Below are 17,213 nucleotides of genomic sequence, written 5' to 3' on the forward strand. Positions count from 1 at the left end.
ACAAAAGCCAATGAGATCTTTTGCGATCTCAGTGACAGAAACTTCTAGTTGACCCTCGGTCGAATATGAAATCTAGAGGGGATCGCGCTTCTGCAGTCGCCACCCCTAAACTATGTAATAGCTTGCCGCTATATACTGGGGATGTACCGACACTCAGGGAGTTTAAAAGCCATTTGAAAACATAGATAGACATGGAGATAAGTGTGAAGGTTGCTATACTGTTAAATGTGTCTTTTTTGTCCTTATTTAGGATACATTTAGACTGTTTCTTTTTGTATATTTTTTAAGTAGATATTTGGTTATGGGTTTTAAATGTTTTCCCTTCCTAATTGTTTTATTGTTTGTGCAGCACTATGGTCAACTTCTGTTGCTTTACTCAGTGCTTGAGAAATAAATTTGAATTTGTGCAAACTTGGCAGTGATTTTCCTATTGAGATCTGGCAGTTCATGGATGAATTCATTTTCATTTGAATTCATAGTGAGGGCATTAAACCCCTCTTTCCCCATGGTATTTTATTTCAATATATTTTGTATTATTTTATTTCAAAAACATTTTTAAGAATTTTGACAATGTTTACATGCACAGGAAAATTACAATATGAAGCTGAATTTGGTCATATTTGATCAGTGTCAAGCACACATTTTTAGGAGTTTTGCTTTTACAATCATTAAAATAAATTTACTTAAATCAATATACAGATCTCATATTTACAAAGGATTACTGGCCTACATTTCCCAATTCATCCTTCAATCTCATCTGCTATTAGTAAGGACATGAATGAGAATAAGAGTGAAGAAAGTACTCAAATGTGCTGTAATAGATGGCAGAAAGGATGGCACCAAGTCATTAAGCATATTAGAATAATTTCTGAAGGATCATGTGACACTGAAGACTGGAAATTGGCTGCTGAAAATTTAGCTTTGCCATCACAGGAATAAATTACATTTTTACTGTATTTATGATCAAATAAATGCAGCCTTGGTGGCAGAAGAGACTTTTTCAAAGACATTTAAAAATCTTACTGATCTCCAACTTTTGAATGGTAGTATATACTATATTTATAGTTTGCAGATATTATTTGTTCAAACCGATAATCATGTGCAATTAATTTTTAAACAGCATCTGCTGTAGAAACGCCACTACTTATTACATGTTCAGTCTTTCTGAATTCATCTGGTGTTAAGTGTCCTGCTCATGGCCCCGTGATGGGTTTGAACCTACAACCTTTCAATTACCACCCCAGTTTAACAGGCTACCACAGCCCAATGATAATACTAATAACTGTGTGAGCTATTAGCAAAAATATGCTGTTCAAATGCATGTAATCCTACATTTGGTCTGTGTGTCACACATATGCTTATTAACAGGTCTGCATATTTTCACAGTAAAGAGTCACACAGAGAATGTTCAGCTAATGACTGAAAGGCACATCAGGGGGGTGATGAAATGAAAGGAGGAGAGAGTCGTGATGGACACATTCCTCTCGTTAAAGAAAAACGAAGTGAGTGCAGGCAAGACAGAGAGATGGGATTGTGACAGGGGAGATGAAGGGGGGATGTCACCCCAAGAACATCAAACCCAGTCATGACAGCTGGAGATGGAAGCTCAAATAGAAGTCGTGTCACACGCACACACACAAATGTATATACACTTCTCTTTTCCTCTAAAAAGTGCCAGGAAGGTGAAGTTTCAGACATCTTTATGTGAGCTGTTTTACTCTGACAGTGGTACCTGCTGTGGCAGATTATCACATGACAGCATTTGATGCAACATGCAGATAAATCTTTACTGATTTCAATTACTGTAATTCATTTGTGTGGAACAGTATTCATTTTTATACTGTGTTTTTGTTTTAGTCAGTTTTTGACCAAAATATTTTAATTTAGTCAATATTTTGTCATCTCAATCATTAATATTAGCCAATTTTACTTTACAGTGGCATCTGCTTTGAAAAAAAAGTGCAAATTTAAACCAAATATTAGTAAATTTTTTGTGTTATAAATTATTATTATGCATTTTTTTATTATTTTCTCTAAATCTGAGAATATTTAAAGGGATAATCCATATATATATATATATATATATATATATATATATATATATATATATATATATATATATATACTATTTTAATATATTTTAAAATGTAATTTATTGTTGTGATAGCAAAGCTGAATTTTCAGCAGTGTCACGTGATCCTTCAGAAATCATTAATATGCTGATTGTTCAAGGAACATTTCTTCTTTTTATACAATTTTGAAAACGGTTTTGCTGCTTAATATTTGGATGGAAACTGCTAAACATTTTTCAGGCTTCTTTAATGGATATTAAGTTTAAAGGAACCATTCATTTGAAATATAATTTTTTTGTCACTGCTGTATTAGTATAAGCATTTTGATTATTCAGTCTGACTGTGATCATTTAAACATTATTCTCTGGGGGAATGTTTGTTAATAACTCGATTTTAAATGCTGTAAATATTTGAAATAACTAAAACATCCAGCAGATTTATTGTGGCTGTACAGTGGCCTTAATAAAACTATTAATTATGAAATACCTAGAAAAACAAGTGTTTAGAGAGTAAAAGGAAAGGTTTTTAGAAATATGTATTTATCATGATAATTCTTATTGAATGAATGCAACTAATGAATATAACTAAACTCCTTCATGAATATTCATCATCATTTCTGAGCTTTCTTTTCAAGGTTCTCAAGATTGTGGCAAATGTATCATATGCTTGCAAATGTGATATTAAAATCTCTTTACAGATCTTTAGATTCACCAAATGTTTAACTAATCTTGCCATTTTCTTCTCCCTGGAAATGAGAATCTGTCAAATTGAGAAAAAAGTGAGTTTGAGAGAGAGGGTGAAGAGAGGTTAATACATAAAATGTACACACACACACACACACACAAAAATCCTTTTCGATGTGCTCGCCATGATTGACTTAATTTACCTCTGCCACAAAGACAGCCAGCAGGTACATTCGGAGTGAAAGAAACCGACACTCAATCTAAAATAAGAATAATAATAATAAATCTGTCTCTTCCTCACTCCCTCTGCATGGTGGTATTGATTGTTATGCTAATGTAGGTTCCCTTGCGCAGGCATCGGGTCTGCAAGACATAAAAGGAACTGCCATGGTAATAAAATCGCTTTAATTTTCCTCTGACATTTCCCGTCCTCTCATCATCCCAACAGCAAAATCACAGATACACATGCTATGTGAGGCAGCAATAAGACAAGAGCCTTTACACCCTCAACCTACAAAACTAGTCACGCTACAACAAAACTGGATTCAGTGTGAACATGAAAAGGTTATGATATTGAAACAACGAGACACTGGATAATGATTTGTCATCTCTTAAAACACTTTTTGATTTGTAATCTTTAGTTTATATGGACATAGAAGCGCATGAGTGTGAACTTGTTTGATGTTCAAGGTTTAAAGTTTTTTTTTTTTTTCATTTTTGAATGATACATCTATTCCTTTATGAATGCAGGATCACAACAAAACTTCTGGCCTGTCAAGGAGAAAGCATGCATATCTCGAAAGAACAAAGAACACTGTTGTCTTGTTCTTGTGTTTTTGACATGCGGCTTGTACAGTTAACACCCTTCCTCATCTATCACTGTCATCCCACACAAATTTCACTCACTACTATCCAGTTAATAAAGAGATTTTTAAAGTAATTTTTAAACATTCATCAATATACAAACAAATATTTATTTCTAAATATATTTGAATTTATATACACACACCTCCAGAAACAGGGCTGATGGTAACGGGCAGTTTGACATTAGTCTTGTGCTCAAGGTCACGAAACTACAAGGTGCTTCTTAAAAAGAGAATTTAATGCAAATATCAATGCAAACATCCCATTTCAGTTACCAACTGTTCACTTCAGTAAACAAGAACAAAATGGTAACAGCATTGACATTTAAAACCAACCGTTATACTGAAACATAAGGTAAAGTGATGAAAGGGAGATTTTAACTTATTCTTGAAGAGTTGACATCTTAAAAGGATGTCAAAGTTTAATTGATTTATTAAGTAATTCATTCATTTAAAATGGAAAACATGGTGGTAACAGGGTTGACACACAAGCTGGAGACTCAACTTCAAGTCTTTGTATATATACTGACATAAAATAAAAAGAAGAAAATAAAGGCAAAATTCAAGTATCTCCATATACACGGTTTTCATCAAATGTTTACATTTTCTAATACAACAAAGATGGTCAAGATTGTAAATGTTTGTGTCACTCTCTTTTGCACTTTTGAGCAAAGATGGCCATTAGGCGGTTACAGTTTTATTGCTCATCTCTTGTGCTGGTGTCTTCACTATGGAGTGTCCATTATTACGGCAAAAACAGGACCAGCGCATTCAGCAGTGAACTCACGCAATCCCATGTGCTGCTCTCCATCATTTCCACTCGCACATCCATGCAGCCATTTTTTTTCCATCTCTCACTTTAACTCCCTCAAAACACAGACACACAGATCCAGCAACACACACACACACACACACACACACACACACACACGTACAGAAACACACACCCTGTTAAAACTGGGAAATGGGAACAGGATATTCTTTGCCAGTTGCCAATTGCTTTAAACCACACATAAAGATTCAGCTAGAAACTAATTAAGACTTATTTATAGAGCAAAGGTTTGAGGATATGTGTCTATAGGGAGCAATCACAAACCCTGAGTCTGTGTGAAAAGTGTAATTCGTAGAGAGCAAACGCCCTGCTAGTATTAAAAACAGCTGGAGAGGGCGATGGAAAGATTTCCTGTTGAAAATATAGAGGTGTGTGTATGGATGCAAATAAAAGACGCACAGGACATCTATCTCAAAATCCATGCAGTACCATTGCAGAAATCAATTTATTTATATGTTATTTATAGATTTTTTTTATATATATATGCACACAATATGAAGAGCAAATGCCATACACAGAAATAACAATTTCCTTTTTTTCTTTACAGGTATATTTTGTTTCATTCAGTCACACGCACGCACACACACACACACACACACACACACACACACACACACACACACACACACACACACACACACACACACACACACACACACACACACACATTTCCACACACTCATTCTCACAGAGACCCTTAATTACAAATTATTTCAAACTGTGTCTGTCCCATTATAATGCGCACTCTTGGTTTCTTTTTGTCTTTTTGTCCTTTCTTGACCCAGTTTCATGACATTGTTACATCATTTAACATCGCTTTCCTTCATTCTTTGTTCAGCCTGTTAGCTCTTGTTCAGGGGATCATTACCATGGCAACACACTGAAGAAACGTTATTGACAGCTGAACAGGCAGCATGGTTAACTTTGAAGCAAATGGTGACAGAGAAAAGAGGCTGACTGCGATGTAATTCCACAGAATGAGAGGAGGGGGAAAAATCAGAGTTGAGAGAACTAGAAAAATAAGTACAAGGGGAAAATACATAACAAAGACACAAACTGACAGAGGCAACTTTGTAGTGAAAGTGGTGCAAACTTAGAGAGGACTCCAGAGACAAGCATGAGCACTCACTTACAGTATGTCCATTTAAGAGTCTTGACACCATCCTGTAATGTTGCTTTTACAGTCCTCTTCACGCATGTTTTCTCGAGTAATGTGCTCATTATTTGTTGGTGTACATTTAATGGATTTTAACTCCACTCCTACCAGACTAGAATTTAAAAACAAGAGTCCATTCCAGAGACTTCAGTCCCACACAACAGATCCATTCCATCCCAGTCATGTAACAACAGGCGTTATCAGGACATATCGAGGATTGTTTCTATCGTGCTTCATTTGTGTGCTTTTGTCAATTTCCTGTAAGGAAACATTTCACATGCGCTAAAAGTCTCTAAGACATACACACTGTACATGAAATCTACACATATCTTAAAGCTCTTGGAACATTTATGAAGTAAAACTCAAAGCTGCAAAACCCAAGATCAATTAATTCATACTTGCACAAGTTCATTCACAAGTCAGCATGAAAACTTTATACATAAAACAAACAAACAAACAAACAAATAAGGGACGGAACAAAAGTTTTGTTAGTGCATTAATCATGTTAAATATGTAAATCTCTCCTTTGTGAATTCAAAATTACAATATTTAAGCAAAGTACAAATGAATTGTCATCATTATGATAATGGAGATTTAAAAAAGGAACATAATTAAGTTGAGAGAGAGATAACGAAACAGAAGTGGGAGAAAAGGAAAAAGTGAGAAAAGAGCAGAAGAGAGAACAATGAGCAGTGTAATTGTACTAAATGACATGTTGACCTTTTCCACTTCCACAGGGGACCAAAGAAAACAAGCCAAAGGAGTGAAGGGAGAGCGGAGGGAGGAAAAATTAGAAGAAGACCAGGAGGGAAAAAGGGCGAGAGATGAAGGGAGCAGCTCGAACAAAAGGGGAAAGAAGCACGATATTCACGTTCGAGATGTCTGACCTTTGGAAAGTGAGCTAGAGAGAGTGACGGCAGTGAGTGAGCTGTTATACACGTTAGCATTCACATATAAAAGAGGGCAGGGAGGCTCCTTTAAATTAGCATTATGACACAGCGTCAAAGTCATGCATGAACAAACGATGTGTGAATGAGTGCTAAGTAAACACACTCGATTTTCGAATCAATTTCGGAGATTTTTGGGCTGATAAAAAAGTTCTCAGAGAACACTCAAACTTGTGCTGAGTCAGAAACACGCTCGGGAAGGAGACGAGGCAATATCACATTTCCCTTTTATCTCGCTCACACACATGCATAAACAGCCTCCATCTGCGTATGTGCGAGATGAAGAGCCTGCCTGATGATCACTTGGCAATGGCGATCAGACAAAGTGGCCAATATGCTCACTAATGGCCTGTCAGACAGATGAGAGACAAACTCCCACAGAAACCTTTGCACTGCTCTCCTCCTAGACCGCCTCTCTCTCTCTCTCTCTCTCTCTCTCTCTCTCCATCCCATTTGCCACACTATCTTATTTTGAACTAGCCTTCTTCTTCAAACATGAAGACTTAGAAGAGATCTGGCCTTGGCATGCGTGTTTGGCATATGAATTGTGTGTTAAACAATATGAGGGAGAAAAGAAACTAGCTTTGTTGACAGAAGGGACCATTCTAACATTTCATTGTCGTATATAGTCCTCCATTAATTAATTCCCTAACCAATGGCAAGATAATAGAATCCTTGATTCACTGTCATTTTTGTCAGAACTGAAGTATGACTGACAGTAGTTGAGTCAGTGCAGGGGTGAGCTGAGAGCCGACATCTGCGTGTAAAGAAACTTTAAGGCCTGATGATGAAGAGATTATCACATGGAGGGTAAGACTTACAGCATGGCCACACAACAGTCTGACTTTTTTTCAGATTAGCAACAACCACTGTCAAGTAAGTCCCATATTTAAGTCTTTTTAATCTTTTTTTTTTTTACCTTCCTTAGATTTACATTTTACTTTTTCTGTGGTTACTTGCTTTCTCGCTCTTCGCGCGTTGGCCGAATTTTCATTTCTGTGAATTTTAGCGAGTACTGCCACCCAGTCCAGGATGACCACTCGATCCCGTCGGCGTAAGAGGTGTGCTGTCCACGCAGGTACTGGCCATTAAGGTTGGAGGTATGGCAGTTGCGGTACCACCAGGCACCGTGATAGAATGAAGCACAGTTGTTCTCCGAATGATCGTTGTCTCTGTCTTTTGTTGTGAACTTCATTCCATTGTGCTTAAGCAATGAATCTCCTGTATAAAGGTGAACATAAAAAAACATAAGGGAGAAATTTAGGGTCAGTAAGATTTTTTAATAAATAATAAATAGATAATAATAAATCAGCAGATTTGCATGATTTCTGGAGGATCATGTAACACTGAAGACTGGAGTTATGGCTGCTGATAAATTTAGCTTTGTCTTCACAGGAATACATTATATTTTAAAGTACATTAAAACAAAAACTGTTACTCTAAATTGTAATAATATTCCAAAATATTACTGTTTGTAATGTATTTTTGATAAAATAAATTTGTTGAAAATGAGACTTTTTTTTTCTCAAAACATTAAAAAAAACAAACAAACAAACAAACAAACAAACAAAAAAAACTTACAGACCCCAAACCTTTGAATGTTAATGTATATTAAGTTGCAAGAGCTGATTTGTGTGATTCTAGAAATCATGCTGTGAAAATCATCACAGAAAGCCATTTCACACAAACAATTCTAGATGCCTAGGAATGCATGAGACAAGTTAGCATACACAAGCAAACCTGTCTCATCTCTGTGCCCCAGATGAAAATATTTTCAAATATTTTCATATTTTCATTATCTCATTTGGGTATGATTTATGCATATAGAGCTATAGTCTCCCTCATGCTTTGTTCCTGTCTCTTTCCCTCACACTTCTATCTTTCAAGACTTTCAACCTTTTGCATTGCTTAAAGTAGGGATGACTCACTCTGCTTTGAATCATTTAATCAGTCTCATCATTGATAACTGATCATTTTTTGATAATCCTCTTTAATGAACTCACGCACAAACACATGTATAGGTGTTACTTCATAATTCATTGAAATGTGTTAATTTATGGTGTTTGCACTTAAAGAGATTTTCCTAAAAGTGGTCTCAAACAGCTTGGTGAAAAAACACACACTGTTATTGTATAAAGTACTGTTATTGGCTGATGACATTAAAGGGGACTCAGTACACATGAGCGCTACATGAATATAAATGCAACTACTGTAGATATTTCCATGTATAAAGACCCATTTATACCAAATGACAAGCTTGACATTGTAAAGACATTCAAAAGAGGTCTGTAAGACTTCATGTTTTCATGACCACTTAATGTGTCCTTGCTGAAAAATATATATATGCATTTTTTTTTCAATTCATTTCACTAGTGCTTCTCACAGTTTCCAGAGATAAAGCTGAAGGCAACAATGATGATGAGAATCTCATCTTGTAGCTTCTTTTTGCTTCAGCCATTCTTCAGGCAAATATTTCAAGATCCAAAATTATTTTAAAGCTAAAACTAAAGAATCAGAGTCTGTGGGGCAAGACTATGAAAAGGGTCAGCTTGTGTGTCAACAACAAGTCTTCTTCCCTCAAGAGGTGTCTTGTAGCGTCAGTCTTATCTGATGGCAACAGACATCAGGTGTTGTTGGCCAAAATAAACAAACCTTCCCCATTTCTTTGGCTGTAAAAGGAATTTGGAAAGCCACCCTGCCTGCTGTCCAATTCAATGGATTTTTTTGGCAGGAGGGCATGTGGTGATGTGTCTGTTGCCCTATAAACTGTTCCTGTCAGCTCAATACGAACACAGAATATTTTCCAAACAAGAGATGGAATAAAGTGTTCCATGGAGATGGAAAGAGCCAGAAAGAAAAAGAAGGTGTACCAGGATGAGTACAATAGAGGTAAATGTCAGATGGTATTTCTAAACCTCTCTGGGATTCATTAAGAACCAGTTTGTTCAGAGTGGACTCTTCATCCAGCTTAAAATACATCGGACGTTTCACAGAAAAGGACAACCCTTCCAAAATGAAAGCTCTAAACCTCCATTCCTCTTCTCTAACAGCCTGTGACCTTGAAGATCTCCAATCTTCTGATCCACAGTCAGTTTTACTCAATAACGTTAAAGATAATACGCAGAGAAACGGATCCCAGACTGATGCTCATTTTCCTTGCGGAAATGCGTCATTCATGCTTGACAGATTTTGTCCGCAGCTATGGGAATAAGCCATTAGTCACACTAGGGTCGCACGGAGCCCACAGAAAATACTTGTATTGCTGCCGTTGACATTTCTGCATTAAGAGTGTTATACCCAGACTTGTCCTTGCAAACTCTCCAGTTCAGTCACATGCTCTTGGGAATCACTTTTCATTCGCCAAGGGGACATTATCATCACAAAAAGCCCTCAGGGGATGTGGTTATATCATGTGTGACTCTCTAAAAATGCTTGGTATAAATGTGTAACCAGAATAAAACATACCATATATGCACAAAAAATATGGGCTTATTTGTGCTCACATGCCAGTGTGAATAAGGAGTCACCTTGACGCTGTCTGTATTTTGAGACGTATTAGGCCCCACCAGGCCCCAGAACACAACCTCCTGTCAAAATTCAATGCAAATGATCACAATAATACTCTCAGCTCTGTGATTAGGGGAGACCTGTCAGGCAGCAAACAGGAAACCCAGCAGCTCAAGGGCACGAAGACGCTGCCCAATAGAGACCACCTGCTCATTTGACACCAGCACTACAGACACGATCCAATTCAAGCCTGGATATACCTGCTGTACAGACAGGAGATCTCTCACCTCTCTCCTTCACGCTCTCTTCATGGTGTATTTTCCTCTGCACCTGTCCTCGAGTTCAAACTCAGAATGCTCTTTCTATTTCTGTTGATCTCACTGCTCACTTGTTTCTTACAGGAACCTGAGTAGCCTTTTAATTCAGTTTGTGTCTATTCCTGACATTTGTCTAAGTCAATGGTAGTGATCGACTGGGAGGCATTTTGTCTTCTGGATGTGTGTGAGTTTGTGAGGACTGCGTGATAATATCAAATTTCTGAGTAATCCTGATAATGATTGCTAAAATTCCAAGATCTTTTCCTCAATGGCTGCATTAAAAATAACTTGAGATGTGAATGGGTTTGCAGTCTGTTTTGAATGTGATGCAATAAAAAGCTAAGAATGATAGAATGAATGATAATGACAAGAAACATCTTTCTATTGCAGGGCGTCTCAAATTTGGCCCTCGAGGTCCACTGTCCTGCACAGTTTAGCTCCAACCCTAATCAAACAAACCTGCCAGTAACTTTGTAGTAATCAGGAATACCTTGATTAATTTGGTCAGGTGAGTTTGATTAAGGTTGGAGCTAAACTGTGCAGGAAAGTGGACCTCGAGGGCCAGAGTTGAGAACCCCTGTACTATTCTATAGTTCCTTGCAGACTGCATGCAAAAACAACATTCAGTGTGACCAGTGTGGTCCAGTTCATGAACAGATGATTCTTATGAATGGGTTCTTTTTAGTGAATCAATAACATACAGTGTGACCAGTGTAGCCTGATTCACACACAGATGAGCTGGTTCAAAAAGATACATTGTGACAAGTACAGTCTGATGCACTAAGAAATTACTCAAATCAGCCAGATTTGCAGAGGAAGCATGATATATGTTTTGTTTGCAGCTAAGAAGTGACTAAAGAGTGTATTAAGTGCCATAATTATTCTGTCTATGCCATCAGGCACTGAAATTGACCAATTATCTGAATGAATAAGCACTTATTTTTGACAAAGATTTAAAATTGATTTGCATATCGGGTCTTTCAAAGTTTCTTGAATATTAAGAGTGTGATTTAAATAAAGCATACTATTTACACAATAATGAAGATATTGATCCACAGTCTGTAAATATGTAAATATGTGTGTGTACCTGCAGTGCCGGTGTAATCAGCAATGGTGAGGGGGTAACCGTCATCCTCAGGATCAACAGAGAACAGCCCAACTCCAAACACTCCATACTGTGCAAAAGCTGTGCTGTTCTCAAAATCTTCAAGATCTATGCGCAGCTCGTAGTTTCCTTGGATAGACAGAGCATGGATTTGTTTCAACCCTGATGAAAGAAAGAGAATTAATTTCAAGATTATTTTAATCATAGCAATTTGAATTGGATTATGACTGCAAACTATGAATTAGGGAATCACGTAAAATATTTCTAATAAACAAAGGAGTTTTAAAAAATAATATTTGTTTAATGGATTTTTTTTTAAAGTATTATTAAGTATTATCAGTGCTATATTGCCAATATGAATACCTTTGTTAAATGGATTTTTTTTTTAAGATTTTGAGCATAAAATGACTACAACCATTTAAGAATATATATTAATGATTTGAACGTTCTTTTAAGCAAACTGCAAATAATCAGAGTACTGTTCTTGTTTATCCATTACAACAATTTAATGAATATATTCAAATAATAATTTTAATACACTTACAATGAATGACCTGCCGAACTCAATCCGAGCAACTGAGTCCTTAGCCATCTTCAAGAATCGGCTAAAAACTTCCATCTTTATTTGACCCTCTAACTTTAGCACTCACTATATGTAATTCTATTCTTTTTTCTTCTATTCTATATGTACCTCTATTATTTTTGTATTTTTGTATGGATCTGTTTTCTGTTAATTTATTATACAATTAACAAAAGCAAAAAAGACCTCTAACACTAGCTTGCTCTATTCTTTTTCTATTCTATCTGTTTTCTTTTTATTTATTATATATTTTTAAAAGTCCTTGCTATGTGTATTGCGTTAAGCTAACTGAGACTTGTTATAGCACTTGTATATCATTGCTCTTTTGTTGATTTTGATTGCTTCCATTGTCCTCATTTGTAAGTCGCTTTGGATAAAAGTGTCTGCTAAATGACTAAATGTAAATGTATAAGTCTCTTTTAGCTTTGCCTTTATTTCTGTAAATGAACTCGATGTTTCTGTCTGTCATTACTCTTTTTTTGTTTTCGTATTTTAATGAGAGATGTCTGTTAATTTTGCTTCACTTCAGATCTTCTCAATGCATTAATTTGTTAAATATGTAATTAAATTTCTACTCAAAACATTTAGCATCAATTTTTTTATATGGGTCCACTATCCTCTCTATGCACATTAGCAAAATATTGACTTTTCTACACACACTTACACCTGTGTGGCTAAATCATGGAGATGAATTTTCATCAACCAAGAAGTCAAACACACACACACACACACATGCACACGCACACGCACACACACACACACACACACATGCACACGCACACGCACATGCACACACACACACACAATCATAGCCTCAGTGACCAGAAAAACTGAGTCTGCATTAATTATGTTAATTATTTGTAACGTGTTACATAGCCAATATTAATCATAAAAATAAAAAAAAATTCCTATCCCTAGTATGAATGTGTGGTTCATTTTCACTTTCTGTGGCTTGCATATAAAACAATGCAATAAAACATTGAAATGCTCAAACACCTTTTATTATGCAGAGCAAATGCATACTTTAAAAATTCATACATGGCTACTATGCATTAAAGCTGCATGGAAAACAACCACGTCTTAGGGGAGACTCACTCTTTTCACATTTAGTTGTTTTTGTATCACATTTCCAGCACTAGTCACACAAACACCTGATAGGAAAAGTCTTGCAGCACTGTTCTTACATATAAACACTGAGTTAAATTATCAAAATTAATTTGACGTGTAGGGCACAGTGTGACTACAAACATGAGTGTCTGGACAAGGAAAACTGATAAAGAAAACCAGAGAAGGGAAGCAGCAGCTTTTCATCAGTGCATACAAAGTCTCTTTTTGCTTCATTCAATAAATAAATAAATAAAATGATTTATTTTTGCAAAGAGAAAAAAAAAACCTGCTACTTTCACATGCAATTTACATAACTTTAATTCAGGCTTAATTAAAACCCTTGAGACTTTCCCTGAGGCTCGTTTGGATGATTAAACATTGGGAGTATTTTACGCCCTTCTTGCTTAAAGAAGGGGCCAAAAAGGCAAGTCTGTGTGCATAAAACTCAGGTGTGCCTGAATTATCAATTAAACATTATTGTGAAGACATTTCAAACGTAAGAGCTAAGCTGCATTTTGTCTTGAATTATCATACTGATTGCTCAGTTAACAAGAGAGAGTGTATGTGAGTCAGAATGTGCTGCTGGAAGGCTTTATTAGGTGAGTGTTTCTTCGTTTATTATGAACTAAAGCAGAAATTACAATGAAAGATAATATATAAATTCCACATAAGAACAGGGAATCGTTATGGTTCTTCACTTAGTTCATGTAATGCTTATGTTATGAATGGTCTAGTAAATATATTGTCTCTTATGCATTTTTGCAACATAATTATCAGCGATGAACAGCATAATGGCTGTCTCCTCCTTGACAAAAGCAGACTGAAGACATAATGTTTAGGATAAACATTAAATCTTTTCATAAAAACATTGTATTAACTACATTTACTGTATACTTTTTTTATATATATTATATTATACATACTAAGAATTTAGTATATAACAAAAATTAAATTAGTCTAAACCCAATTCAATTAACGCCAATTTACCTAACCGATAGCATCCACAATTGTCCCTAAAAGGAGATTATGCCAGATTTATCTGACCTCTGGGGACACATTAGTCCCCAATCCACAGCTAAGCAAACACCCCCCCCCCCCCCCCACCAATTCCCCCCCAACACACACATATTTAGAAAATGCACATGATAGATCATATATACTCTTGCTCTTCTAAAGCGCACATTCTGTGCCTTCTGCCAGATGCCCCGCTATTGTGATATGGGCAGTCAACACCCGTGAAGCCTGGGCAGTTCCCATTTAACAGTAAACATAAATAGACACTGATATATTGAGGCAGAAAGCGGATTGTGTGTTGAGCACAAATTTAAGAGAGCAGCACAATAAAAAGCCTGTGGGCACCGGCAGTCACACAGCACACCTGTGATAAATACCATGTTCTTGCAATTATGCTGGGAAAAATTGGGTCAGAGCGATAAATAACATTTCAAAGCTCCTCTAGGTTACTATACACACACAAACACACACACTCTCAGCGAATACAGATATCATACTAAAACACAAGACACAAAACATTTATTCTAGATGTGCATAACAAACACGTTTAATTGTTAGTCATTTAAATAATGGTGCTATATTCCATCTTCTGTCAGCTAAACAGACAAAAGACAACATCTTGATTCTGATTAAAATGTTAATGTCTGCAATTTGCATCTGATTTGAGTAAAACAATAGTCTGGCTCATTAACAATATATAAGACTGTGCACAGCTATACTTCTCTTTTTGCCATGGTAAAAGGTTCAAATATTAATGATTTATTTGCTTAGATTTGAAAAGTATGTTGTGAGGGAAATGCATTGAGCAGTTATAAATATCCCACACGCCATTTTTCCACATTCTCATGGTTTTACTCCAGGAAACAGAAACATCACTTGAATCAATTCACTTTATCTTTTTCTCTTTCTGTCCTCTTTCAGTGACATTTCTGCACGTTAAAATATTCATAATGCTTTTACTCTCCATGCAAAAGAAAAGGAAAGAAATAAGGGGTAGGGGAAAAAGAACTCACAGGAAGCAACGTGAAGTGTGTGTTTGGTGAAGAAGAATGAACAGGAGGCATGAACAGTGCGATGGAGAGATGGAGAGATGGAGGGCAGCGTAGAGGGCAGAAAGTGGAGGGGTGTCTTTGAACACCTGTCTATTCTCTCTCTTTCCCATCAAGACGAGAGAAGAAGAGAAAGGATCTCCCAGAGACTTCAAAGGGAGAAGCTCATGGGGTGGGGGGCTCACACACTCAAGCGAAGAGGACACACCAACGTGTTGACAAGATTCAATCCACACGCACACTCACAAATCGGTATCATTCTAATTTTTTTCTTCTTCTGGTGACCACTGTAAAGAGGCTTTGAAAATGCAAGATAAATGTTAACCCGTTATTATGTTTTTTCCGACGACACTTTTAACCTGATATCCAAAACCAGATTATTGCAATATTCTGGTTTGTAGAATAAAGAATATAAATTCTAGAATAAAATAAAATGGTGGTAATTTTGGCTAATGTAAAAATCTTAATCAGAATAATCACCATAACTTCATTTACATCAATTTGTAATTGTAGCATTTTTTTTAATAACATGTAAGTCAATTAATAAGTAACAGATCTTAAGTTGTTTGTTTGAGTTATTTTTTACAAAAAACAACACACACACACACACACACACACACACACACACACACACACACTTATATCCAAAGTTCTAACACAGGTTGTATCACAATCTGATATAACGACATCATTATTCTCACTGCGCAGCTGACTGGTTCTTTTCGTATGAGCAGCCAATGAGCTTGCTGCTTAACATTCAAATACTCGGCTAGAGCTTGCTGTAGCAGTTGCTGCACATATCAGAAACCCTCCACCATCCCCAGCTCCACCTGTGTAGATCTGCTATGGGGTGATTTTATGTATGTTATACATGGGGGTTATTTCATGTTATATGCGCAACAGCAGTATTTCTTACATGCTCACAGCAGCATGTCTGTGGATGTATTGGCAGAAGATCTGTTCCACCAAGACCAAACACATTAACACTGTCATGTACATCACCATGCTAAAACTCTCAGAGAGTTGTCATGACAGAAATATAATAAGAAAAGAACATTTCAATAGCTGTGGAGCATGTAAAATTCTCTTTTCTGTAATAAAGTTATGGTGTTGTTGTTGGCCTCAATCAAAAATGTAGGTTCTTATGTATCCTGAGGAGCAAACCTAAATGAAAATATTGGAATGGATGGCCTGAGCTACACCAGTGATTTCTGGATCAGTGTGGATGAGGTTTCATCACCTATTTTCACTGTGTTGTAGAATCCAGTTACAGAAGGAAAACCTAAGTTTGAAGAGAAGCTCAGAAAAAGTGACACCTGAGGGGGGAAAAGCAGCTATATAGTCTCTAGCTCACTTCCTGACACATAGTATGTGTCACAGGTGTGAAGATGTTTAAAAGCAGAGAGCAGAGCTAGAGAAATGACTCGTCAGCAGAGCTGTACGCAAAACCAGAGTATCTAGCCAGAATCAGAGACAGGTTCCATTTGAGACATAATCTGTCTTTCCAAACATTTCCAATGTACCTTTAGTAGACATTATTCAAAACAACCGAGGGAATTATCCTTTTTTTCTGACTAGCAATGGAAATCCCTCAATCTAAATAAGATGTACTCTTACATGACATGTTTCTTTTTCTTGAAAATGTGTGAAGTTACCATGATGAAAACCTCAGGAGCAAATCCAAAAGATTACTACAGAGAACAGATAAAACATTGTATTATAGTCTACAGTTTTATGAGTTCCAGAAAAAAATAAAAAATTAATTATCTGTGTTCATTAATTATCTTATAAGTCAATTGTTTGGGTTAGTATTTATAGCCCTGCCTTTCCTCGGTTTGTGTTGTCCTGTCTCCGTTGTGTAAAGAGGTTGTTTTCTCCATTTCTCCCTTGTGGATTTATTAAAGACCATGTTTGTTCAATATCTGCCTCCTTCGTGCTCCTTTGAGCTCCTTTCCCCTGGCAACCCATGACAGCTGATGAT

The 17,213-nt window shown here is 36.4% G+C and overlaps 1 protein-coding gene across 2 annotated transcripts in view; it reads right to left on the reverse strand.

The window, feature by feature from the left end:
• Positions 1 to 4,861: 4,861 nt before the first annotated feature.
• Positions 4,862 to 17,213, reverse strand: part of LOC109070369 (fibrinogen C domain-containing protein 1-like) — a 98,313-nt gene continuing 85,961 nt past the window's right edge. For both annotated transcript variants that reach the window (XM_042756343.1, XM_042756344.1), the window contains 2 exons: positions 11,465 to 11,644; positions 4,862 to 7,774 (listed from right to left, as the gene is read on the reverse strand). In XM_042756343.1, the coding sequence (XP_042612277.1) occupies positions 7,506 to 7,774; positions 11,465 to 11,644 (449 nt within the window). In that variant the 3' untranslated portion in view covers positions 4,862 to 7,505. The remainder of the gene's footprint in view (positions 7,775 to 11,464; positions 11,645 to 17,213) is intronic.

The sequence above is a fragment of the Cyprinus carpio genome, chromosome A5 (assembly GCF_018340385.1).
Source record: "Cyprinus carpio isolate SPL01 chromosome A5, ASM1834038v1, whole genome shotgun sequence".
NCBI lineage: Eukaryota > Metazoa > Chordata > Actinopteri > Cypriniformes > Cyprinidae > Cyprinus > Cyprinus carpio.